The following is a 26,609-nucleotide window of genomic DNA, read 5'->3' as shown; positions in this document are numbered from 1 at the left end:
CATTACCAACCCCGAAAAACAATTCACAGCAAACAAAAGCCTCCCCTAAAGTACTGCTGTATTTAAGAAATGACCACACATATCATTTATAAATTTCTCCAAGAATTTTTAAGAGGAAGAAATAGAAATATTTTGAAGCTATAAATCAAATTAACATTTAAAAATAGGTACCAGCTGGACACTGTGTATGCTTTTTTATAAGTCTCAAAATACAAAAGGAATTCCTACATTCACATACAGTATAAATACATATGTTGCATGTTACCTATAATCTATTCTACATTTGAGATTCTATTCTTTGAGAATGATGAGCCAGCAGACTGGCTCAGTGCTGTTTATTTATTACAGCTTTGTCCATGTTATTCACCTTCTCATGTGGAAGGAAGAGTGAGGATGTACACTGAAGGGGTATGACACTATCCAGATGGTAGAGATGGGTGTTGGGCTGGAGAGTGTTCCTTTATCCTTTGGGACTACTATTTTTACTTTGACAGTCAAAGGACTTTGCACTTCTTCCATTCAACCCTTAGGCTGAATATCAATCCAAAATCTCACTCCAAACTATCCCTATGACCTCAGACCTTACTGATTTCAGTATTAAGATAGGAGAATCTCAAGAGGTGTTTCCCATGCACTCTTGGGATCTGGGCACAGAGACTGGTTCAGATGGTACTGTTGTGAAAAGAATCATTGGTAAGGTAGGGACAAGGTGCTGATAACCCTTCCTGTTCCAGAAGTCTGTCTTTGTAATTACTCTAAAATCAATGGGGAATGAGGTGTTCCCCAAGTATATGACGGGTATATCCTCCAATCAAAACAGCTGCCTTAAACTCCTCTGGAGTTCAGGTGACCCCATCTCTTGGATTGTCTAGGACCCAGAGGTTTCCCAGGAAGCAGAACTTTGGGCTCTAAAGTCAGGACAACCATGGGCAAACTGGATGACCTTTCTGTGGCCATGACATTCTTTTGTCATTATGGATCATGGCCTCATTTACAAACTCATAGTCCAATTAGGTCCAAAGTTAGTTGCTTAGAGTGACTCTGGATACACAGAATTCTCTGTCTCATTATAAATAGCTAATAAAATGCTGATCTGAAGACTCACCTTCCTAAAGGCGATATTGCAAAAGCTTCCTACTCTCTTCTAAGCAAAGCCCAAATTCCTCAGATTGGCATCCTCTGCCCCTCAGATCTTTGAGCACTGACACTCACTATCCCCCCGCAAAACTGACAGTGCCCTGCAATCTTACCTCCCAGCCCTCACTCCCATTAACTCTATCATAAACTAGTCTCCTTCCTTGGGGGCCACATGAAAATGCTCCCTCTTCCACAAAACATTCCAGAAGTGCCATTCTCTTCCTTTATACTCTAGTAGCATTTGTCTACTTTATTCACAAAGTTCTGCCTGTAGAAAGCTCTTTGTACATTTTTCCTTTCTTTTTAATTCTGTGCTAGGTTCAAGTTCTCAGAGATCAGGAGAAATAAGTTAAATGTTAAGTATTCCCATTCCAGGCAGAGCAGATTGGTTAACAGTCCTGTTTTCCCTCTGAGACACTCTTTTAACCATAGAGATTCCACACTCTAACCATACACTTAATTCTAATCTCAACTGATACTGACTCAAAAAACATGAGGCAATTATGTCATCCAGAGAATCTCTGACCTGCTCTATAAAGACAGTCATAAAAGTCTGGTTGAATGAATGCATAAGCCATTTCACAGGCAGAAGGAGAAATGAGGCCTTCCCAGATCTCCCTCAGGAAGGAATTAATCTCCTCCTGCACTGTCTTTCCCCTGCATTTGGAATGTACTTCCATTAAGTACATAACACAATCCATTTCATACTTAATGTGATGGGATTCTGTCTGCCTTCTCATCTAGTGTGTAAGCAACTGGGAAGCAGACATGTCATGACCGTGTAAATGGCACATAACAGTTGCTCAATAACTGCATACTCAGTTCAGTCTCTCAGAAAAGCTTGCTGAATGGATTCTAAGGAATTTGGAAGATGTATATAAATACAACACATGGACAAAAGCTGTGGGCTTTTCCTAGTTCTGGCAGCAGAGAATTAATTGTTGGTTGAAAGAAGATGGATCTTTGATCATCACATTCATCTTGGGGATGACAAAACTGAGGTCTAAAAGGTTGGAGGTTTGTGAGAGATCAAACAGCACTTATATAAAGACAAGCATGAGAGCCAAGTCTCCCAATTACCAATTACCAGTTAAAGGTTCTTCCCACTCTCCATTTCAAATCAATCTCTACCAGGACTGGGCTTGTGACTCAGTGGTAGAGCACTTGCTTAACATGTATGAGGCACTGGGTTCAATTCTCAGCACCACATATAAATAAGTAAATAAATAAAGGTCTATCAAATCAATTCTCTGCAAGTTTCTGAATTTGGGATAACCCCCTATTTTGCCAACCTGCTACGTTCCAGTCTGATGGCAAAAGTATAAACCAGGAGTCAATGGAGACTAGGCACAGAAACAAGTATAAGTGTGTGGTCTAACCACCTATCTCAATGTGCCAATGCTGGTTTTCAAAAATCTATATTATATTATTTTCCAATAAAGTCAATAATCAAGAACTCACAATACATTAATAGATATTATTAAAATAATTACCTTGTTTCCTTAAATGAATTAACATTTTAATACAGTTATTCTATCATTTCTGAAAAACACTAAAAATGGATTGCCACTTTCCTCGTGTACCTCAAATTTTACATAGTTCCTGTTAAAATCTCAGGGCCTATTTGGTTCTGGGATATATTTACTATGAATTCCTTTGTGATCAATAGCATTCTTTTGGTATGGGCATTTATTTCTTATTCTGTTCATTAATAACACAGAGAAAAGAAAATGGGCATATCTTTCCCATTTAAAATAAAATAACTATCTTTAAAATATTATTTTCAGTTAAGGTGATCACCTGTGCTGGCTTGCCTAAGACTCAGAGGATTCCCAGAACTTAGAGGGCTCAACTCAGGGCAGACCCAAGGAACGTGGGCATTTGGTCACCTTCCCAGAGTGCAGTTTGGCAAATGCAGATTCTAGCTTTTAGCTCTCTGGTCTGTCCTCCAGACATATGCAAATGTATTTTGATTATCTGTGATAATAATGTAGACAAAGAAAGAAACTATCTCTAGAAAAAGAAAATACATCCACATGTTAATATACTTGTCTTTGGCAGGACTATGAGAAATTGTTTTTCACTTTTTTTCATTATTTTCTAAGATTTCTATAGCAAAAATTTTTATACTGATGAAATAAAGAGCTTTAATTTTAAAATTTACAATAGATAAAAATGTATAGATAAATAGTATCTATATCAGTTAGTTGTCTATTTATTTCTTAGAGATGTTTTCCAGAGGCAAGAGAAAAGGCTCAATTCTGACTTTGGGGTAAATTTTAAAAAGAACAGTCATTTTTTTTTTTTTTCATATCAAGGTATCCTCAGAAAGCAAACTAATGAAGTGACTGTGCTTTTCTGCTGCCAGACCTCAGTGCTCTCTTCAAGCAGAGATGAGTGCTAACCTTTCTCGGAGAAAGGGCTGATCCAGAGGGCTGGTAGAGGTGGATTGCTGGGAGGTGGCAAGTGAAGCTTCCCGGTGGAAATCGGCATCCCCTTGGTTCTTGGGCAAGGGCTTTCCAAACTTACTTGAATTTAAACTTGATGATGATTCATTCCTTAAGACAATCCGTTCATCTGGCTCTTTGATAACCTGAATGACAATAGTTGTGCATTATTCTTTATTTTTTTTTTTTGTTTGCTTAATTTAGAGCCAGGGGTGGGGTGGGACAAGGAAGAGAACTGGGAGTAAGATGATAAAATACTTGTCCCTGCAAATGAAAGAGGAACTGCAATGCAGAAGACTATAGAGACAAAATGCTCAGGAGTCAAGGTCAAGGAAAAATAACCCACAGCCTATATGTTTAGCATATATTAATAGGGCAAAATAAATTAATGCTTTGAAATTTGATTTCTGAGGATGGGGGATTATTAGTCTGGAAAACATATACATATATATATATATATATACACACACATATATATATTCAAATTTTTTAAATGCTATGGCATAAGAAGCATAGTATATTCAATTTGCTCTGCACATATATATTTTCAAGTCATACCATAGAAGTCTGAGCCTTCACTTTGACAAACCAAACTTCAAGAACAAGTGATTTACCACCTCTACATATAAACATTCAATTACAGAAAAAGCAATGAAAATCACTACTGATAAAGTAGGTACTGGGCCCCTATATACACCCTCCTAGGTAACTCATCCTACAATTGAAAAGAGGAGAGGAAACTAATAAGTCCCAAAGCAAAGAGTACAGGGGAGCTTGGGCACCTCTTTGCATAAACCCTAGTTAAACTAAAGCAAGTCCACATAAGCAGCACTAACTGGAAATACATTTCCACAACTGATTGCAGAAAACCCAGTAATTGACATAAGATAGCTGGAAATTAATCATTTTACAAATGCTACTTCTAAAATTACCTTTACGTTTGCTGCAATGCTGTCAAGAGAAGAAGCTAGAAGAAAGAGGAACAGGTGTTTGAATGACTCATTATTACCATTAGCCCTAAAACTGCTGTTACATTTATTCCACAGCAGTATATAAATTTTAGACAATGAATGAGTTATTAAAGAACTTAAATGCTCCCTTGTAAATTACACTATCACTTTTAAATCTCCATTTAGTCACTGCAATTCTATTTCTGTCTTCTTGAAGTCAAAAGTGAGGTTATAATTTAATGACACCACATATGGGAAGGGTTAAGGTAAAGCAAACCTAAAGTGAAGCAATAAATTCAATACCTCTATGCAGCCTTATGCAGAAAAAAAAAACTATATTTGCCTAGATGCTCAGAACCTAAAAAAACAGTAATGTGGGTCTAAAAAAAAATCATATACTCTGCCTCTTCTGCCATTTTCTTTGGTTTTTATAGGATTATATGCAGGAGCTCTTGAGTATATTGTCTGAGGTAGTCACAAATGTTAAATTGAAACAATGAATACATAAGAGCTTAGAGAAATATAAATCAGCAACAATGGAAATCATTATCACCCTAAATAAATATGAGAAGTATATAGAATACCAGAAATGCTAAGGATGATAGGAAGTGAAGTAATAAATTCACATAGAGAAAACTAAGGTGAAGCTGGATTTTTCCAGGTTGGGAAAAAAATGATTTTGAAATAAAATATTTATAAGATGATGCTGATTCCACCCTGGCTTCCCCCAGTGTGACTGGGGATTAGGCAGTAACAAGGACTTTCCTGAATGGAAAATGCCCCCATGCCACTGGTAATAAGAAGGAAGACTTTTAAAAAACGAGTTTTCAAAGTCTGGTAGTTTTCATATCTTCTGAGTCACAAATATGTGCATATTCATCTCATCCCAGGAGCTCTCCTCTGCCACCCTGAGCTGGACAGGGCATTGGCAGTGCTAAGGTCCTTGCAACAATAGCCACAAACCTGCCCTGGGGCCTAGGAACCCCCTTGCTACTGATTTTGAGCACTCCTTGCACAGAGGGCTGGCTTTTATTCCCTTGCTTCTCAAAGTGCAGCCCATGGACCAGCAGCATCAGTATCACATGGAGGCTTATTAGGAAAAAAGGATCCTATAACCTCTCTGGAACCTTAGTTTTCCACCTGCCAGGATAAAGAAACGACAAAGGCTGAGACCTTGTGATATATGAGTCCTGTTATATTCAAACCAGCAATAAGCCCAACTTGTCCTTCCCAGGGAAGGACATTTGCTTCTGCTTGATTTCACTGTAATAGGAAAGACAGTGCTGCTTTTACAGGCCATGTGGATGATTTCAATTCACAGAACTTAAATTAAATGTCAGAGGTGATGAAGCACTTTCTGCTTCAAACCCTATACTCTGACCTTGGTCAGCTACTATCATACAGTCACCATGATCTAAGAATACTGGCCTGAGTTGCCATAAAAGACTCTGCAGCCCCCTAAGAGTACAAACCTTTAAGCCTAAGAAAGAGAACTCTATTGTCAGGAATGGGACAAGACCAGTCCTACCAGGAGACAAGGGAAAAGGAACCATCACCATCCCTTCCTAATCAAATAATTTTGATTACATTCAGGAATGGTTGAATAGTTGAATTTGCTACCCTGACCTTCACTATTGACATGATTCACAAATCAAAGTCAAAAGGTAAAGGACACCCAGGAATGCTTTAACCCAGCAATTCTCCATGTGTACTCCAGGAACCTCCCTAGGGGTTCCAGAGACCTTTTAAGCAATTTTCAAAGTCAAATTGTTTGCATAATAATACTAAGCCATGATTTGCTCTTTTCACTTTCATTTTCTCACAATCCTAACAAAGGCTACTATGACATGTCATAATATCACTGTGCTGATGGAATTTGTGTTAGTGTTTTATATTTGTTAAATGTCTTAGTTTTAACTTCTAACATGTTAAATATTGATAGACATTATCCACCTCAACAATAGCTCTTTGGATAATCAATAATATTTAAAAATGGACAAGTGTCCTGAAATCTAATGTTTTGAGATCCCTGCCTTAACCAAACTGCTTCAGATAGAGTTGGCTCCCTCCTCACTGATAGGGAATCTTGTATAGCAAATGCTATATCTCCTAATCACCATCAATCTTTTACTCTTTCCTACTTGGAAAAAAATGGCAGACAAAATAGCTTTTTTGTTAGCTATTAATGGTGCCTTTGCAAGGAGTTCACATCAAGACAGACTACTGTCTGCTTTTTCAGCTCTGCCAAAAGACAAATGCAATACTTTGTGGGCAATAATACTCAGAACAGGCCCCTGCAATAGAAGGGGGGCTATCCAATTGATGGCTTGGAGGCTTGGCTGCCTCAGCTCCATGGGAACACCCTCTGCGAACATCACAGATGGAGAGTCCTTCATAGTCAGGCCCATGGTGTCCAGTGTAACTTTTGATTCCTCAAAATGAAAGAAGATAAGTAGGATGCACTGGTTCTCATAAGAATATGTACAGGTGTAACAAGAAACTTGAGTACCTCTTCTTATTGGAAATGGGAAGTTTGGAAACTTAGATTTTCTTCTAGACTTTCGTGAATGATGCTCTGAACTATTTTCACCAAAGGGCTTTGCACTGTCCACCTGAAAATAAAGAAAAAATAAGACTACAATCTAAAGTAGGTTTTATCCCTTATCCCTATTATCCCTATTACCTAAAAATGCCTTTCTCCTCCTCAATGATTGATTAGATAGCTCGGAAAAGAGAAAGTTGAAAAACAAAAAAATCACAATCTCCAAGTATGTTAGAGAAACTGTTTGTCCTTGTCTTCACTGAGGCTTCATTGAAGCTAGAACATGAGGATACAGGCTACATGTTAGCATAAGGAACTAAAGTTAAACACAAATTACATTCTAATAACTGATAAGGATGAAGCAGAGTAGGAAGCAAGCAAAGCTTTATTTTGATCTTTTAAAGAGAGGACAGAGTTTCATGTTTCTAAATAGTATGAACACTGCTGGCTCAGGCAGGGACCTCTCTGAGAGCAAGGGATTGCCACAAGGTGACATTTCGGCCTTCTACATTCCCTTCCAGTCTGAGAGTATTTGTAGGTATGTTGTCTATTTGGTAGTTTCTAGCAGTAAGTTCTGACTTCCTAAAAACTAACTACTTTAACATTATCTTAACAGAACCTTGACTTTCAGACTTATCATGCCTCACTATATGTCAAATACAGAAACATTACAACTAGCAACTTTAATATCACCTTAACATATTATCAATATTTAATATTCTGGAGAATAAGTCACTAACTAGGACATGGTATGGTGTTTATGAGGAGTATAAAATAATATAGAAAATTCTTTTAAAGCAATGTTCATGGTGGCTCACACTTGTAATCCCAGCAGCTCTGAGGAAGGAGGGTCACAAGTTCAAAACCAGCCTAAGCAACCTAGCAAGGCCCTCAGCAAGTAAGCAAGAACCTGTATCAAAATAAAAAATAAAAAAGGCAGGCTGGGGATGTGGCTCAATGGTTAAGCACCCCTAGGTTCAATCCCTGGCACACACACACAAAAATAAATAAATAAAAAGCAATGCTAACTAAAATATATCAGGATATGAAGGTGTATATACACTAAATACACTAAAATTATAATTCGATAAAACCTATGAATACAAAAAAGATGGAGAAAATGAACAAAATTAAATGAAATAATGATTTTACTATGTTAGTGAGCCTATGGGTAATTAATTTATTTTCTTGAACTTTGTCATATTTTCCATTGTTTTTATAGTACAACATTTAAAAATTGTAAAGAGATTAAGAGAACTAAAGCAATTAAATTTGCTCACTACTTCCTACAGGATAAATTTAAAGTGCCTCTAATAAATGGCTGTGAATATGGCATATCCTTGCTTCTTCCTACAAACATATTCTCCCTGCTCTTCAAAGTATGGCTGCTGGGACACCAATCTCATTGAGAAAACCAAAGCAGTTTTCTTTTAAACTGATGAAACTTCAGCTTTGAATTGATAGATTACACACCAGCCTATCTTCAACTCCCAGCAATTCACAAACTCTTGAAATATGCTCTAGGAATAATTTTTTTTAAATTAAAAATAGGGATGTTGACATTTGCCAAGCAAGTTCTCTGTATGAGATACCTTTAGAGGAGCTTCCTGGAAATTATTCTAGGAAAGAACATAATTTATTCACAGTTGTTACTTAATTTGAATTCCCTCTTTATTTACTACTACTCATTTGTTTTCATGGCCCAACCTTCCTTTATTCACACCATCATCTACATCCTGACCATTCCAAAGTATTCCCCAAAGTAATTTTAGGCTCACATGTCTAACCACGAAAGGAGGCTTCCCTTCTTCAGAGATTTTGAAGTTGTTTCCAAGGTTCATCTGAGCTGGTTTGTCAAGGAAGAAACGTCTGGTGGAATATGGAGAGGGCGTCCGGGGCTGAGTGCCTCTGGGCTGTCTATCAGGACTGTTCTCCTTTGGCTTTTTCTTTTTATTATTTAAGGGAAACACTGGTCGATGTGATGTGGATAAAGGCATTCGTGACTTACATCTTTCTTCCTGAAGTAAAATATATATATATATATATATATATATATATATATATATATATATATATACACACACACACACATATATTACAATAAAAGAAAATTTAATCTGAATATAATAGTATTTAACTGAACTTTTGAAAAATACTAGTGAAAAATGTACAAAATGATATGTACATGGTATGATCTAAATCTTTTAAAATAGAAAAATATATGTGTATGTGTACTGAATATAATTTTTTTAAGTCAAGCTTATCTCTAAATGGTAAGAATTAGAGGTGATGTTTGTTTTTATCTTGTCCCTTTTTTCTTACCTGTATTTTATCATTTTCTAAAATAAATGTGATACTTTTGTTAGTTATTCATTTTAAAAGTTCACATTTAGAAGGCAGACCTATAAGGAAGCTAAACAAGTTAAAATGGTAGAATGGAAGAAAAAGATAGACTGAAAAATTGCCATGAACATATCACAAATAAACTGGAGAAAATGGAGGACTAAAAAAGAGAAACTTAAAAGCAATTACTATGTCTGGTAAGGTGGCACACTTGTAAGCTACCAGGGAAGCTGAGGCAGGAGAATGGCAAGTTTAGATCAGACTGGGCAATTTAGTGAAACCCTATCTCAAATTAAAATAAACAGGGCTGGGGATATAAATCAATGCCCTTGGGTTTAATCCCCAGTATAGTGGGGGGAAAGTAGCTAATGCCGTCCTTAAAATTAATTACTGGTCTCCATTCTGTGAGAACTGATAGATTTTCATAGATTAGTGGCCCTTCTAATAGTGCCCCTTAATATGTAGTTCATAATTTCAAGGTATTTTCTATGACTACTGTGAGATTAGGGATAAGCACTTTACTATTAATTTTATTCTACCTTGTCCTAAAGTATTTAAAGAAGCTTTACATTTTATCTTCATTTCTTCTCCATTCCGTTCTAGAAAGAATTTCTAATGGCTATGTGCATTAAGGTAAAAGAAAGACTGAAAAAAATGAGGATGAAGAGAAATTAGGAGTGAAAAAGATGGTAGTGTGGAGGTGATGAGCACAGGTGCCCTGAGCTCTTCATACCTACTGAAGATGGACTGCAGATGCAACTCTGAAGTTAAGCCTCAGCAGAAGAAAGAAGGAAACAAAATGTTCACAAGACCACCATTTGACCCGGTTATCCCTCTCCACAGTCTATACCCCCAAAGACTTAAAAACAGCATACTACAGGGACACAGCCACATCAATGTTTATAGCAGCACAATTCACAATAGCTAAACTGTGGAGCCAACCTAGAAGCCCTGCAGTGGATGAATGGATAAAAAAAAAAAAGTGGCACATATACACAATGGAATATTACTCAACAATAAAAGAGAATAAAGTCATGGCATTTGCAGGTAAATGGATGGGGCTGGAGAAGATAATGCTAAGTGAAGTTAGTCAATCCCCCAAAACAAATGTTTTCTCTGATAAAAGGAGGCTGACTCATAGTGGGGTTGGTAGGGGGAGCATGGGAGGAATAGATGAATTCTAGATAGGGTAGAGAGGTGGGAGGGAAAGGAAGGGGACAGGGGATTACAAGGATAGTGGAATGTGACAGACATCATTATCCAAAGTATATGTATAAAGACATGAATTGGTGTGAATATACTTTATATACAAACAGAGATATGAAAAATTGTACTGGATATGTGTAATAAGAATTGTAATGCATTCTGGTGTCATTCATTTTTTAAAAAATCAATTAAAAAAACAAAATGTTCACAAGATCAACAAACAAACAGAACAATAACTGGTCGATTATGTCAAACTTGTGATTTTAATGTCTAAATTATCCACTTTTACACCATACCAAATACATGCCAAACATATCCACTCTAATGTGATAGGCTGAGTGAACAGTGCGAATATAGAAACCTAGCAAAAAACTTTACAGGTTTCTATTTGTTCAGTTGCATTTAAAATTTAAGTTCGTGGAAAAAATTCTGTCATTTCTATTGCTGTCTTTTGATTATACTTACATGAAATCTGTTTCTATGCAGAAACATACATTCTCGGATGGCTGTCCTTGTAGAAAACTCTAGTTTGGGAGCAATGCCCTAAAAATAAAATAGCATAAAAGAAGCAATTAAATTACTAGAAACAGTTCTTTCCATATCTCATCCTAACTTAAAATCATGCAAGAACCTAATTGTCCTTCTGTGGTTGGCATAATCCACATATATTATCTAAAATATATACATAATAAGAATAGCTAAAGACTTACATAATATGTATTATTTACTAGATCCAGAACTAAGTATGTTGAAAATATTAACTCCTCTAATCCTAACATAACCCCATGAAGCAGGTCCTAATAGGATCTCCATTAGTAGATGATTAAACTAATATCCAGTTTGAATAACTAATCCAGTGTCCATGCTATTAGTTACTCTGTTTATCAAGGGACAATGAAACTGAATGAGATTACTAGAAGGAGGGATAGATAAAGATTCTCTTTTCCTGTCTTTGAAAAACTTGTTTTATATCTTATATCAAATATTCATATTCATCAGAATTATTTCCAAACTTAAAATGAATTTTGTTTCCTAAACTGATGCTGCTATTTTTCCTCATTACCATACTGTCTAGAAGACTGTTAAAGTACCAAGTGAAATTTAAAATACATATATATGGAAATGCAAAAAAAATCCCATTTAGTAAAGGAAAGAAATCTAATTATTAATGAATTGATAAATTAAGAGAATAAAGTGAATAACTTTCTATAATGTTAATGGAAAAAAGTAGGAGTGGGCAGTAATAAATACGTAATAAATACAAGAGAATTAGCATCATGCACTAAGAGTGCCAACAATGAAACATAAGGACCCCTGATCTACTACTCACCAGCTCTATGATCTTCAGTACATTTCTGAAACCCCCCTAAACCAGCTTTCCATCCACACAATAGGAAAAAGAATAGCAGAACAAAGTGCTCACAAGGTGAAGAAGGTTTTAACAAGAAAATCCATGTAATGAGTTCAGCATAGTACCTGCTATCTAGTGAGCACACAATGAACAAGAGCTATCATGTTCAAAACTTCAGCCACGGTTTTTATTTTGTTTTTTGGAATATTTGAGAGAAACAGAGCCCTTCTTTTTACAAACTGTTTAAAATATAGTGAGATTAATGTAATTGTAAGAATTGATAGAATTAATGTAATTGTAAGAAACTATTTCCATACATTTTAAAAATTCCTTCTCTGATGATTATGTACATTTATAGATAACTATAAACACAGCATCTTACAGGTCCTTCTTTCTGTTTATGCCCATAAAGTTAAACAGATAATGTGAAAAACATAAGATAGTGTGTTTTTCCTTGTCTTGATACTTTGCTGGATTCCAGCCCAGTGTTTAAAGATGACTTGTACAGTGGCATGGGAGGCTGACGCAAGAGGATCTCAAAGCCATCCTCACCACTTTAGGGAGGCCCTAAGCAACTTAGTGAGACCCTGTCTCTAAATAAAAGAGTAAAAAGGGCTGGAGACATGGCTTAATGGTTAAGTGTCTCGGAATTCAATCCTACGTAACAAAACAAAAGACTTTTATTTAACAGAGAATTTGGGCAATATAAGAGTTTCTCTTTAAGTTTTATTCCCTTTTAATTTCTGAAAAGCGATTTCCCAGTAACTCACCATAATAAAGGCAAGCACATCATAAGACCATGAGTATAACTGATACAAGATAATGATGTTGGGGAAAAAAATAGTTTCAGTAATATTTGCCAAAGTCTCAAAAATATTGAAGGGCTTAAAGATACAGACATTAGGCTGGGCACAGAGGCGTATGCCTATAATCCCAGCGGCTCAGGAGGCTGAGGCAGGAGGATCACAGGTTCAAAGTCAAGCTCAGCAACTTAGTGAGGCCCTGAGCTACTTGTCTCAAAATAGAAATAAAAATGGCTGGAGACATAACTCAGTGGTTAAGCATCCCTGGGTTCAATCCCTAGTACCAAAAACAAACAAACAAAAAACCAAAACACACACACACACAAAAGAAAGATCCTTCAGTAATAACAATTAGTGGGCCCCTGTCAATTTCCCCTCTGTTAAATAAGATCTGCCTTGGCTAACCTGAGAGATGTTAGGAGAAAAATATTATGCATAAAAAGTTGAAGGCACAAAATAAATAAGAGATAACATTACCACTATTGCTTCTTTACTTAGTCATAATTGCTATGACTAAATAAATCTTTCTGTTAATCTACAATGAAGAAGTTGAGATATCAATTTGCTTGTATAGCTATGTGATAATGAAACTATGTCAATGATTTAGCCTGAATGGATAATAAGACTTCCACCATCAGATCAATGGTAGAAATAAGTATAATTTGGTATCTTGAGCAGGGCATCTAAACAGGGCCACTGAACAGCAGTGAGGTACTAAGCAAGATAAAGTTATCTGTCCAAGATCAACACTGTTGAGAATAAAATGTTCATGTTCCAAGAATTTCTCTCCCAATAGAAGCCCAGATGAGCAAGACCACTTACTGGAAAACCTATGGCTGTCTTCATAAGCACCTCTCTATGTATTCCAGGATGTGAAGATGTCAACTTAGGCTCAGGGAAAAGAAAATCTCGTGTGTTTTCTTCATAGTAGGCCAACTCTTCCCACACTAGAAAAGAAGGAGAAAAGCACAAATATGTGTATCTTCACCCACGTTTAACAAAATAAAAGTTCAGACAGACTATGGCAGAGATGCAAATAAGTAAAAATAGACATTTTGGTACCAGCACTTGTTTTTCAAGGGGAAAATAATTTCTACTATTTTGTTATCTCATGGATAATGTTTAACAATTCTCTCAAGTCATAACAGATTAAAGAGACTAAAGGGTTGCTCCACAAAACAGAACAAAGAAGAGAACCTATCTTTCCAACCATCCTTTCATTCTTTCCCTCACCAAATATTTACCAAGGACAAACCTTGGCCACACCCCAGGAATAGATAGGAACAAGGCAGACACACCCCTACATACACAAAGGTTACTTATTTAGATTGGGGTTCATTGTCTGCCATACAGGGGTGCCACTGGCCCAGAGAACAGGTAAACCTGTGGTTCTCATAAGGGGCAGCATCAACCCCAGGGACATTCTGGTCATTTGTGAGGCATTTTATGGGCAGGAGCCAAAGGTGGTAGGGTGTCCTGCAGTGCTCACAATACTCCTGCCTCTTGGACAATGGGCTATCTGCATGATTTTCTATAGTCCTATAAGACATTCTTTCAGGCTAAAAATTGCCTGATGAATATCTGAGCCAAGACCTTAAATCTATGTTACATATAAGTACTAAGCATTTTTTGTGTGATTTTAAAATAAACTGAATTTTCTAAGAATGTGGGTATAGCATATATCAAGGAAAAATTTTACTTTGTATTGTTTGAATCTTCATCAAGACCTGTCTGGCATTTTGAAAACCATGTCACATTTAAATACCTCACTATGCTCAGTTTTATGTACTGATATGCATATCATTTTATTATAAACATCTGTCCTTTTGTTTTTCCCTTATATTACAGTTGGAATATTATATTGATTTTCTTTCCACTTGCCTTCCCAGACATGATCCAGTTTATGATCCACAAAAACTGATGATGAATCTTCCCTCAATCTTCCCTCCTCTGCAATGTATTCCCCACAGATTATGCTATTCCTTCCTTCTCATTGTGTTGAGATCCTATTCATCTTTCAAGCTTCATCCTAAATGCATTATAGTTTCTTCATCCTAACAGGTCCGAACCAGAAGTCATATTTTCCCCAAAAAATTCAGCTCTCCATTAGCAAGTTCTGTTGACTCTATCTCCAAAGTAAATCTAAAATCTGCTTCCTTTGCTTCATCTTTATAGTTACTACCCTAACTCCATGCCCCACCCCTTAACCTCTCTCCTGGGTCACTGCTATGGCCTCCTAGGTGATCCCCCGGCTTCCATCGCCCACCAAACTTATTCTACACACTCTGTGTTATTTTAAGTACATCAAACTGTGCCTTTCATCTGCTTAAAACCTTCCAATAGTCTTCCCAAATATTAAAATAAAACTTAAGCAACTTACCCCAGCCTTCAAGACTCTACATAATCAGGCCTCTCGTCACCTTCTCCTACTTTAATTATTACCCTCCCCCTGGGTTGTTTCCTGTCATCACTGCTGCCCATCCTTGCTGTCCCTCAAACATACTAAGTTTGCCTCTATTACAGAATTTTGTCCTACTGTTCTCCCTGTAGTATTCCTCCCCCTGACCCTGGAATGGCTGGCTCCCTCCTATCAAATGATAGACTTGACTTAAGTATCATCTCATCAGAAAGTTAGCAACTCAGCCCAAAGGAGTGTTCCACATTACATCACTCTATTTTATTTTTGATATCACATTTATCACTGTTGTTGTTGTTGTTGTTCATGTATTTATTCATGATCTGCTTCCTCTGTGAAAACACTGACTTTGTCTTTTCTGTTCACTATTCTATTGACAGGGCTGCCCCTAGAAAGGTGTGAACTCAGGGCAGTTCAACAATTACAGGGCAGACTAAGACAATCATCTCTAAAAAGGAGTCGCAATGTCAGCATCTTTCACAGACCCCTTGAATTATCGTTAAAGACAAACTTTTTAATATCTTTATTTCTATTTGTTTATTTTTATGTGGTGCTGGGGACCGAACCCAGGGCCTCATGCATGCAAGGCAAGCACTCTACCACTGAGCTACAACCCCATCCCTAAAGACAAACATTTTAAAACTGAATTCCAAAGATGTTCAGAGAAGAACAGTAAAGTATAGCATACTGGATGCTGCCTTCAGAACTACAGAACAACATAATTCTAACACAGTGAATACTTGATAAATGTAATCCTCATATTCATTCAAGAAAATGAATGAGTTTTTTTGTGTATGTGGTTCTGTGGACTTAACCCAGGGACACTCTACCACTGAGCTGTATCCCCAGTCCTATTTGTTTTGATTTAATTTAATTTAAGACAGGGTTTTGCTGAGTTGCCCAGTCTGAATTTAAATTTTCAATTCTATCTCAGTCTCCCAAGTAGATGGGATTACATTCATTTTTCAATGATTTTTTTTCCATTCATTATTCAAGAAATATTTGTTGAGAATGTACTATGTGCCAAGAGTACTAAAGAATGGATATATACAGGTGAACAAGATAAACACAATTCCTGCCCTTCTGGAGTCTGTAGTCCAAAAGTGCTAATACATTAAATATTACTAACACATTAAAAATAATATATTTAAAATTAATGCACCAAAACCTCAAAAAATAAATGTATAGTTAAAAGTTATAAGTGCTGGGCTGGGGTTGTGTCTCTATAGCAGAGCACTTGCCTGGAACATTTGAGGCACTGGATTCAATCCTCAGCACCACATAAAAATAAATAAACAAAATAAAGATATTGTGCCCAAGTATAACTAAAAAACATTTTTAAAAAAGAGTTATAAGTGCCAGGAGTAAAAAGAAGTAGATTCCATGGAAGTCAATTACTGGGAGGAAAGAGATAAAGAGGAGGTGAGGAGACAGGTGGGCAGGTGAGTACAATTCTGAGATCAGTCTTCTGCTTCATTTACTAGTCTTATCCCAGCCTCCTTTTTCGTCAGTGCTCCCTTTACAGTGTTCTCTGTGACAGGTGTGACCTCTCCACCCTTGTTGGCCCAAAACAGACTCTTCCTCCAACTGAACAATGAAGTACAACATAAAAAATGGGAAGTGGTGTACCAGTTTCCTTCCCTATCACTAGCAACACAAAAGCAGCTTTCTACTGAAGACTGTGGCCCACTGGATAAAAACTCAGGTTCCAGAGTCAGTAAAAGTTGGCTTTAAATCCCTGTTTCACCACCTATCAGCTATGTGACCCTAGGTAATTATGCAAATGTTATAACTTCAGCTTTCTCTTTAGGTAAATATACAAATCATCCTAGTTACCTAACCTTAGTGGTACTGTAAGGACAAATGACAAAACACATGTAACATGAAGCAGAGCATCTGACATTACCTGTCATTGTCATGATTGCTCCCCAAAACCTGCCTAAGGGTTGTCCCAGCGCTACTCGGGTCTCTGTGAACATGGTTACATTCCTGATGGGAACAAATACCTAGATGTGTGGTATGAAATAGGCTTTTCCTTTGTCCTCTTACCTTTCAAATGTTTTCAGCTAGTTCTTGTCACTGCATCCAAAATGACAACACTAAATTATTATTTCTATATGCAGCAAGAATTTAGATTAAAATAAGAGGTCAAAGAAGTGGAAGTGAGCTCATCTACTACATTTGGAATAATAAGATTAAAAATAGACTGAGGGGCTGGGAGAGAGCCCAGCTGTAGAGAGCTCGCCTAGCACAGGCGCGACCCGGGTTCAATCCTCAGCACCACATAAAAATAAAGGCATTGTGTTGTGTCCATCTACACCTAAAAAATAAATATTTTTTAAAAAAATAGACTGAAACAGTTTAGAAAAATAAATAGAAGGCTATAAAGCTTCTTAATACAGTTTTTCTGGTTTGGTCATTTTCCAGACACCCAACTGCCACCAAGTGTGAAAATGTCAGCATATTAAGGGGACGTTACAAAAAGAGTCAAAGTTATAAATAATGAACTCATTCACAGGCTGAGCAAGTCTCAGGACAAATGAAGTGTCTGAAAGAACTCAGTGTTCTCCATAGGCTAATGGCATAGATAGTAGCATCATCTAACCAAAAAAAAAAAAAAAGGAAATGAATGTGTCTTTAAGAAGAACAATAATTTTAATAACATTGGTTTTAGAAATCTTTAACATTTATAGAGCATATCAGAATTGACAATATGATTCTAGAGAGAGAATATCATTTGATTCTCTCTTTACAGACAGGGAAACTGAAGCTCTCAGAATTTAAGACATTTCATGATGCCCACATGGCAAAGTAAGAATTCAAAAGCAGTTCAGCTGAGGCAAACAAAGTAAATGAAGTAAACGAAGCTGAAGACTAATCTTAGAATCATACTCACCTTCCCACCTGTTTCCCACCTCCTCTTTATCTCTTTACTCCCAGTAATTGACTTTCATAAAAACTACTTTCCGTGCTGGCACCTAGTGAACACAACTGGTGAAGTATAAAATCAAGCTCTGATTAAGTAAATGGGTGCCCATTAAAATAGGATTTTACAGTTATACTGAATATACATGGATTACCCAAAGACAAGGTATTTGCTTAGGAGATTAATAAAAAGTACAAAGCTCACTGTCAAACAGGATTACACTGCCCCCCTGTGTCCATAGTTTTTTCCCATCTTTGTAAACTAAGAGCCAAAGGGATCATTAATTTTTGGAAGCAAAATCACTAGACTTCTTCATTCTTTAGCATAAAGCCATATGCAAATCTTAGTAATGCTATTTGTATTCCTATTCTAATGGTAAAATGTCTTTCCATGGTTAAGTGAAAGAGAAGCAAAAAGTATCAAACAATAAAGTACTATATACAGCAAAATACAGCAAGATAACAAATCAGCCAAAGAAAAATTGGTCTAAGTGTAGCCTGTGTGACCCCACAGTGCAGCCCACACAAGACTTTAAGCAAGAGGTTAGTATCAAGGACTAGCAGATCCAGAGGGCTCACTACCACCAATTAGTGCCTGGGGTCACTAGTATCATACCAGAAAGACTGGCACAGGGTAGACACATGTGAAGTATACCCTCAATAACATATGCTGAACAATTAATCAGTTAATCTGCATGGCATCTGTAGCTGAGTGAAATTGTTATTTTGAGTAATTTAAACTTAATTCCACTAAAATTATAATCTGAAATTGGAGGATTGTGGACAAAAAGAAAACAAGCATAATAAGGCTCCCACTTTGCATATGATTAACTTGTGAGTTAGAACCAGTATGGATGCACTCAGTTTAAACATTCTCCAATCATCATTATTTACAGACAACTATTTTCGTAGCCTTCTCAAAAATGGATTTTGGTCACATAAAAAATATGCAGCGGTTCAACATGAATTAAATTTTAAAAGCAAGTTGCAAAATTCACATATTTAACATACACCACATCTACAAAAATATAGTGTGCACCTCACATATTCAGTATGTAGAGGTGTGTGCATGTGTTATTTTAAGGTTGGTTAAATATACTAAATGCATGATATATACCAAATGCATTTTAAAAGATCTAAAAACATATGCAACTAATTGTTAATGAAGTATCTGTTAGGAGTTGTTGATGAATGAGTCTATGTACTTCTATGTTAATTAAATTTTGTACAGTGAGGTATTTAGGTAATTTTTAATTTTTAATTCATGCAAAATTAAATAAGCATACTTCTACCTTATTAGTATATTAAAATATAACTTGCCACTTAGCAGTGATATATGTTTGAACATAAAATTAGGTCAAGTAAGAAAAAAAACTTATGGAAAAAAACTCAATGGCCTGATTTTAGCCTGTCACTTTTTGGCTGAAAAACCTTCACTAAGAATTTCTGAACAGGAAGTAGGAGGCATCTATCTGCTCTGTTCTGTCTGCCTTAAAAAGTAACGACATATCCAAGAGTGTCTTTCCCTAAATTCAGACAGAATGGGGTTCTTTTCTGTTTGCAGGGGCTGACCAAGAAGTAGAAGAAAGAACTATAGCTGCCTGGGTCTACATCACTTCATAGGGGCCCTTGACTTGCTCTGGTGATATATCATTATGGGTAGGAATATGATCCTCACTCAAAATCCTCCACTGCCCCCATTCTTTAGCTGAGGCATCTGCCAGGTTCACTTTCCTTCTCTCATGCTCTCTTAAGAAAAAGGAACGTTCACATGTAAAATACCAAAACATTGAATCAAAAAAGAGGAAATATATATGTATTGACCATGACTAACTAAAGACATAGGTTAAAATGTCAGGAATTTGCAACCAAACACCACAATTAATTAAGGACACTGACAGTCACTTCATATAGAAGAAAAGGAAGCAAACAATTCACAATATGGTAAAATGGAAATTTTTAAGAAGCCAATTTCAAATGTAGGATTTTCACAAATCATCTTTTTTTAAAAGGGGCTATAAAACATGGTAAAATATATCTTAAGGAAATTATTGTAGGAACGATAGTAGAATGATTTGGACATTATTACCCTATGTGCATATATGATTACATGACCTGTATAACTCTATATCATGTACAATCAAAAGAATTATGGAGTTATACTCCACTTAAGTATAAATGTGTCAAAATGCATTCTACTGTCATGTATGACTAATTAGAACAAAAAAATAATCAATCTAAAAAAATAAATTATTACACATTTTGTAAACACAGTAAATCCAAATGACAATATTCAGCTGGACCTTATTATCTGCTGGATATGGGGAATGGGTATGCTCTGCCTTGTAGATGCAGATGTAGCAGTGAACCTTATGAGTGATCAGTTAACCCCAGATTCACAAGGCACAGTTTAATTTAGTAATTCTATTCTTCATAAATAAACCAAGGAAAAATAATTTTTATAAATATGTGAAAGACAAAATCTAAATGCTCAATAAATTGTAAGGATAACACTATGGAAAAATAGATAGATATTGAAAAATTATAAACTATGGGTAACTAGGTGAACTAGGTAGAATAAGAAAATCCAACCCAAAATATTGCAGATATTCTGTTTATAGCCCTTTAAAAACACATAAGTAAATTAATTAAGGTTTTCATGGCTATCAAAAATCAAGGTATAGATTATCATTAGAAATGATGGAATATTATTCAGACTTAATGAAATCCTGTCATTAGCAGGAAAAATGAAAGAAACTGGATGACATCATGCTAAGAGAAATAAGTCAGACACATAAAGAAAAGTGTTATAGTTTCTCTCTCTGATGTGGAAACTAAAAAAAAAGTGAACCTGGCAATGGCCGCAGTGGTGTACACCTGAAATTCCATTGACTTGGGAACTGAGGCAGGAGGATCACAAGTTCAAGACCAGCCTCAGCAACTTAGCAAGAACCAAAGCAACTTAGTGAGACCCTGTCTCAAAATAAAAAATAAAAAGGGCTGGGTATGTGGCTCAGTGGTTAAATGTCCCTGGGTTCAATTTCCAGTACCAAAAAGGAAAAAAAAAAAAAAAAAGACAATGAAACAGGGGCATAAAATGAGGAAAATCTAATTTTCCTTTTTCCTTTCTAGCTTCTATACATGAGAGAAAACATACAACTGACCACTGACTTTTTGAGTTTGACTTTTTAACAAGAATAGAATATGTATATAACACATATAAAAAGTCTGTAACAATGTGCTCTAATCACAGAGAAATACCAAGAAACATGCTTAATGGTTCTTTCAGGATGATGTGATTTTTGGATCCTTTTTGTAAGTAAAGACTATGAAGTTATTTTCATCTCAGGAAAGAAAAAAACAGAAATGTGTAAATAGCAAAGATCAAAGATCACAAGAGAATTTTCTGGGTTTTAGATTCTCTCTCTGTGTCTCTCCTCTCTCTCTCTCTCTCTCTCTCTCTCTCTCTCTCTCTCTCTTCACACACACACACACACACACACACACACACACACACCACAGAGATATAAAGCCTTAAAATCACAGAGCCATGCTCAAAGACTATTTATGAGATTAGCTGGTTGTACCCTCTCTCACCAGCTCAGGTCTCAAGACACAATGCAAAAGTATCAGAGAATAGGTTCCTCCTAGAGTCCCATGATTGTAGCAGAGGGGTCACAAACTTTTTCTATAAAGGAACAGATAGTAAATATTTTAGGCTTTGCAGGCCATCTGGTTACAACTACTCAACTCTGTCACTGTGCTGTGAAACAGCTACAAGCAATACTTAAACATGAATGTGGCTATGTTCCAGTAAAACTTTCTTTTAGATGATAAAATCTGAATTTCATATAATTTTTACATTACTAAATATTCTTCTCTTGAAAATTTTTATTCAACCATCTAAAAATGTTGAAAAACCATACTCAGTTTGGCAGTTTCCCAAAAAGTTTGACAGAATTATTGTATAATGTAGAAAACCACACTCACCCAAGAGAACTAAAAGAAATACACATTGATGTGTATGTGAATGTTCATAACAACACTATTTATAATCTCCCAAAAGTGGAAACAACTCCAATGTTTATCAACATATACATGTATAAACAAAATATGGTGAGTATACAAGAGTATTATTTGGGCATAAAGAGGAATTAAGCTCTGATACATGTTACAACATGCCTAAACCTTGAAAATATTAGGCTAAATGAAAGATCCAGACCTAAAAAGCCACATAGTGTAGCTTTCCATTTATATGAAATTCTAGAATTGGCAAATCAATTGAGACATAAAGTAGATGAGCAGTTCTCAGGGGCTGGACGGAAGAGGGAATGAGGAATAACTGCTGTGTATGGGGTTTATTTCTGGGGTAACAAAAAATGTCCTGGAATTGTCAATAGATTGGCAGAGGAGAAGTATATATTATATACACTTTTTTAAAACTTTTTTCTACATTTTTATTGATGCATTATAGTTGTTCATATTGATGGAATTTGTTATTAGATATTCACACATGCACACAATATAACAATATCATTTGGCTAATATCACTTCCTAACTTTTCCCTTCTCCCTCTCTGCCTCCCACCCCTTGCTCCCTTTGGTCTACTGATCGCCCTTTGATTTTTAGGAGATCCACTCTGACCTTTGTTTTCCTTTTTCCTTTCTAGCTTCTATACATGAGAGAAAACATACAACTGACCATTGACTTTTTGAGTTTGATTTATTTCTCTGAACAAGATGGTCTCTAGTTCCATTTATTTTCCTGCAAAGGCCATAATTTCATTTTGCTTTATGGCTGAATAAAACTTCATTGTGCATATATACCACATTTTCTTTATCCATTCATCCATTGATAAGACACCTTTGGCTGATTCCATATATACTTTTTTAATTCTCACCACAACCCCAAGATATAACAGCTATCCTCTAATTTTATGAATGAGACAACTAAATCTCAAAGAGAAAAACACAGTAAGGTCACATATATAAACATATAAGCATAAGAAGTTATGTGTTATATAAAGGCTCAGTGTTTAAATGCCAGTCCCCATTTTGTCATGTAAAAATCCTCTTAAAATTAAATTGGTGTAGAAATGCATTTCTGGCACATTACCTGGAGGCACTAGCTGTATTAACTCAAACCTGGCTAGGAAGCCTAAAAAGGAAAACAGTGGAATTTTAATACTTCAAAAAATTGTCAGAGTTTTTTATTAAATGTTTTAATTTTATAAATTAAACTACCATAACACTCCATTTACATTATTAATAACAACAATGCAGCTAGCCCTCCATATTTATAGGTTCTATTTCCATAGGTTCCCCATCCACATATTCAACCAATTGAGGATAGAAAATATTTCTAAAAATGCATCAGTACTAAACATGTACAGACATATTCTTGTCATTATTCCCCAAACAATACAGAATAACAACTATTTACACTGCATTTAAAGTGTTAGATATTATGAGTAATATGGCTATGATTTAAATATATGGGAGGGTGGGTATAGGTTATAAGTCAATACTGTATCATTCGTTATAAGGAAATTGAGTATGGGGGTTTGGGGATTCTTTGAGGTCCTGGAACCAATTTCCCATGGATATCAAGTAACAATTATAATTAAAAATAAGTGCCACACCAACAAGGTCTCAGGTGTCAATAAGTTGAGGGAGTAAAATAAGAATATCTGAGTTATAAAAATATCGTTTCAACTCCAGGAAAGTACAGACAAAACATGTAATATTTTGTCTCTTAAAAGTGTATTCATGAGGGCTGGGGTTGTGGCTCAGCGGTAGAGTGCTTGCCTAGCACATGTGAGGCCCTGGGCTCAATCCTTAGTGCCACAAAAAAATAAACAAATAAAATAAATGTATTGTGTCCAACTACAAGTAAAAAATAAATACTTAAAAAAAAATTGTATTCATGCCTGGTGTGGTGATGCAGGCCTGTAATCTCAGCAGCTGGGGAGGATGAGACAGGAGGATCAAGAGTTCAAAGCAACCCTCATCAATGGCAAGGCACTAAGCAACTCAGTGAGACCTTGTGTCTAAATAAAATACAAAATAGTGGTGGGGATGTGGCTCAGTGGTCGAGTTCCCCTGAGTTAAATCTCTGGTACCAAAAAAAAAAAGTGTTTTCATAAGAGCATCAAAATGGGGGGCTGGGAATATAGCTTAGTCGGTAGAGTGCCTGCCTTGCATGCACATAGGCTCTGGGTTCAATCCCTAGTACCATCAAAAAAAAAAAAAAAAGCATTAAAATGTGTACTTTTCATCTTAAAAATTCAAAATCTAATTGTGACCCATTAACATAAAAGTTTATCTTACCTAAGACAGTGTACCAATGACTATATAAATTAAAACATAAAATAAAACTTTATTATTATTTGAATTCAAAATACATTTAGAAATAATAATCTAATCTATAGTATCTCTAGAGGCAAGAATAAAACTCAAATCATAAAAGTGAATTAAAACAAATGGTATTACAATACAAAATTAATAAAGATAATAATTCCCACAAAATAATATTAGAAGTAAAAACATTTTAAAATAGATAATAGAAATAAATTCTCACTTTGTAGATTTATGAAAAATATGCATTCATAAAAATAGATTTATGAATGCATAAGAACAAAATTTAAATTCCAAGAAACTAGCCAGATGTTGAGGCGCACTCCTGTAATCCCAGTGGCTCGGGAGCCTGAGACAGGAGGATCATGAGTTCAAAGCCAGTCTCAGCAAAAGCGAGGCGCCAAGCCACTCAGTGAGACCGTGTCTCTAAATAAAATACAAAATAGGGCTGGGGATGTGGCTCAGTGGTTGAGTGTTCCTGAGCTCAAGCCCCAGTACCCCCAAATAAATAAATAAATATAAATTCCAAGAAACTTAAAAACCAAGATAGCCTGAAATTTCACTCCAACAGTCCCATTAAGCACTTGATTTGTTTTAGGTTCAAAATTCCTTGTATTCAATTAATTCTCACCACAACTCAAAGAGTCTAATAACAGCTATCTTCTAATTTTATGAACGAGACAACTAAATCTCAAAAGAAAAAAGCATAGCAAGGTCACATGGCTAACACTGACAGAGCTCTACAGGAACCCATGCAGTCTATTCCCAGGGCTAGTGTTCTTACCCACAAGATGTTTCACTGAAAATCCCATTCTTCAAAAGAACAAGTACATTAGAATACTTTATAAAATACCTACAGCTTTTAATTGCCTGCTAGCAATGAAACACCTCCATTTAGATCTTACACTGACACTCTAAACTCAATGTGTCCAAAGTTAAACTCCCTCCACCAACTCTTCTTTCTGACTTTCTAGTCCTAGTGAATAGCAAAAATAGGATCCAGGGTTTTCTCTAGATGCTGTGAGTTTTGAGCACACCCACATCCCATCAACTCCTTCAAAGTTTCACTTACTATTTCTGATGATCATAACCTTTGATTCCTGTAGATTTTCTATTTATTCTACACCTGGATTTCTGAACTCCTGTTTTACTGTTGTACCATTCTGTTTCAGAACATTTGTTCAGTGGCCTCTAACCTGCACTATCTGTGGACACAGACTCACTAGATGCATAATTTCAAATTTCTTTTTTTAAACATATATTTATTTTAGTTGTAAATTGACCTTTATTTTATTTATATATAGTACTGAGACTCGAACCCAGGGCCTCACACATGCTAGGCAAGTGCTCTATCACTGAGCCACAACACTAGCCTCTCAAATTTCTTAATCCACCAGTATCTTGGCCGGATACCTAGCCTGCTCCTGATTCTGTCCTCTTTCCAGCACTGCCTCAGATCACCTAGCATTTAATTCTTATTATTTCTCTATGAGATTCTGCTATTACCTATGACCTTGGTCCTAATTCTTTCAACTGAATAAATCTCGGTTGAAAAATTCATAAAGATTAAGAAAGTGGAAGGAGAAAAGATGGCGGCCGGCGAGGAAACAGCACGTTCAGTATCTCTACAGTAACGGGATCAAAAAGATCCATTAATACACCCAGATTCTACCTACTGATGAACTTCGAGCAAAACTCCGCTGAAAAGAGACCTGCCGGAAATTATGACTTCTTCCCTTCCCTTCTAATACCTCTCCTCCCAAGCATCAAATAAACTTATAAGAGTAAACAGTAACTCAACAGTCAAACAGAACAAGAAGTATCATGAGCATAAAAAAGCAAGGAAGAAAAGGAATACAAACAATGAAAGACAGCCTAAATATTCAGGAGGACCTGGAGTCATCAGAAAAATGGCCATATAAAGAACTCAAGGAACACCTTAGACAGATGGAAAGGAACCTTAAAGATCACATTGAAAATGAATTACAAAAACAGATAAAAGAGGAAGTTAAGCATCTTTATCAGGAGATAGAAATTATAAAAAAAAATCAAACAATAATTCTAGAAATGAAGGAAATGATAAACCAAATTAAAAACTCAATCGAGAGTATCACTAACAGAGAGGAGCAAGTA

The 26,609-nt window shown here is 35.9% G+C and overlaps 1 protein-coding gene across 1 annotated transcript in view; it reads right to left on the bottom strand.

Moving 5' to 3' along the window:
- Positions 1-26,609, bottom strand: part of SPATA6L (spermatogenesis associated 6 like) — a 50,126-nt gene that overhangs the window by 8,796 nt on the left and 14,721 nt on the right. Inside the window, exons 4-10 of the mRNA XM_081282702.1 lie at positions 23,236-23,277; positions 13,602-13,726; positions 11,091-11,168; positions 8,855-9,094; positions 7,044-7,146; positions 4,517-4,551; positions 3,543-3,730 (exon numbers count right to left, since the gene is read on the bottom strand). Of these exons, the coding sequence (XP_081138828.1) occupies positions 3,543-3,730; positions 4,517-4,551; positions 7,044-7,146; positions 8,855-9,094; positions 11,091-11,168; positions 13,602-13,726; positions 23,236-23,277 (811 nt within the window). The remainder of the gene's footprint in view (positions 1-3,542; positions 3,731-4,516; positions 4,552-7,043; positions 7,147-8,854; positions 9,095-11,090; positions 11,169-13,601; positions 13,727-23,235; positions 23,278-26,609) is intronic.

The sequence above is a fragment of the Spermophilus citellus genome, assembly GCF_964194105.1.
Source record: "Spermophilus citellus genome assembly, chromosome: 2".
Lineage (NCBI taxonomy): Eukaryota > Metazoa > Chordata > Mammalia > Rodentia > Sciuridae > Spermophilus > Spermophilus citellus.
The sequence above is the reverse complement of the archived record's forward strand: the minus strand, read 5'-3'. Positions and strand labels throughout refer to the sequence as shown.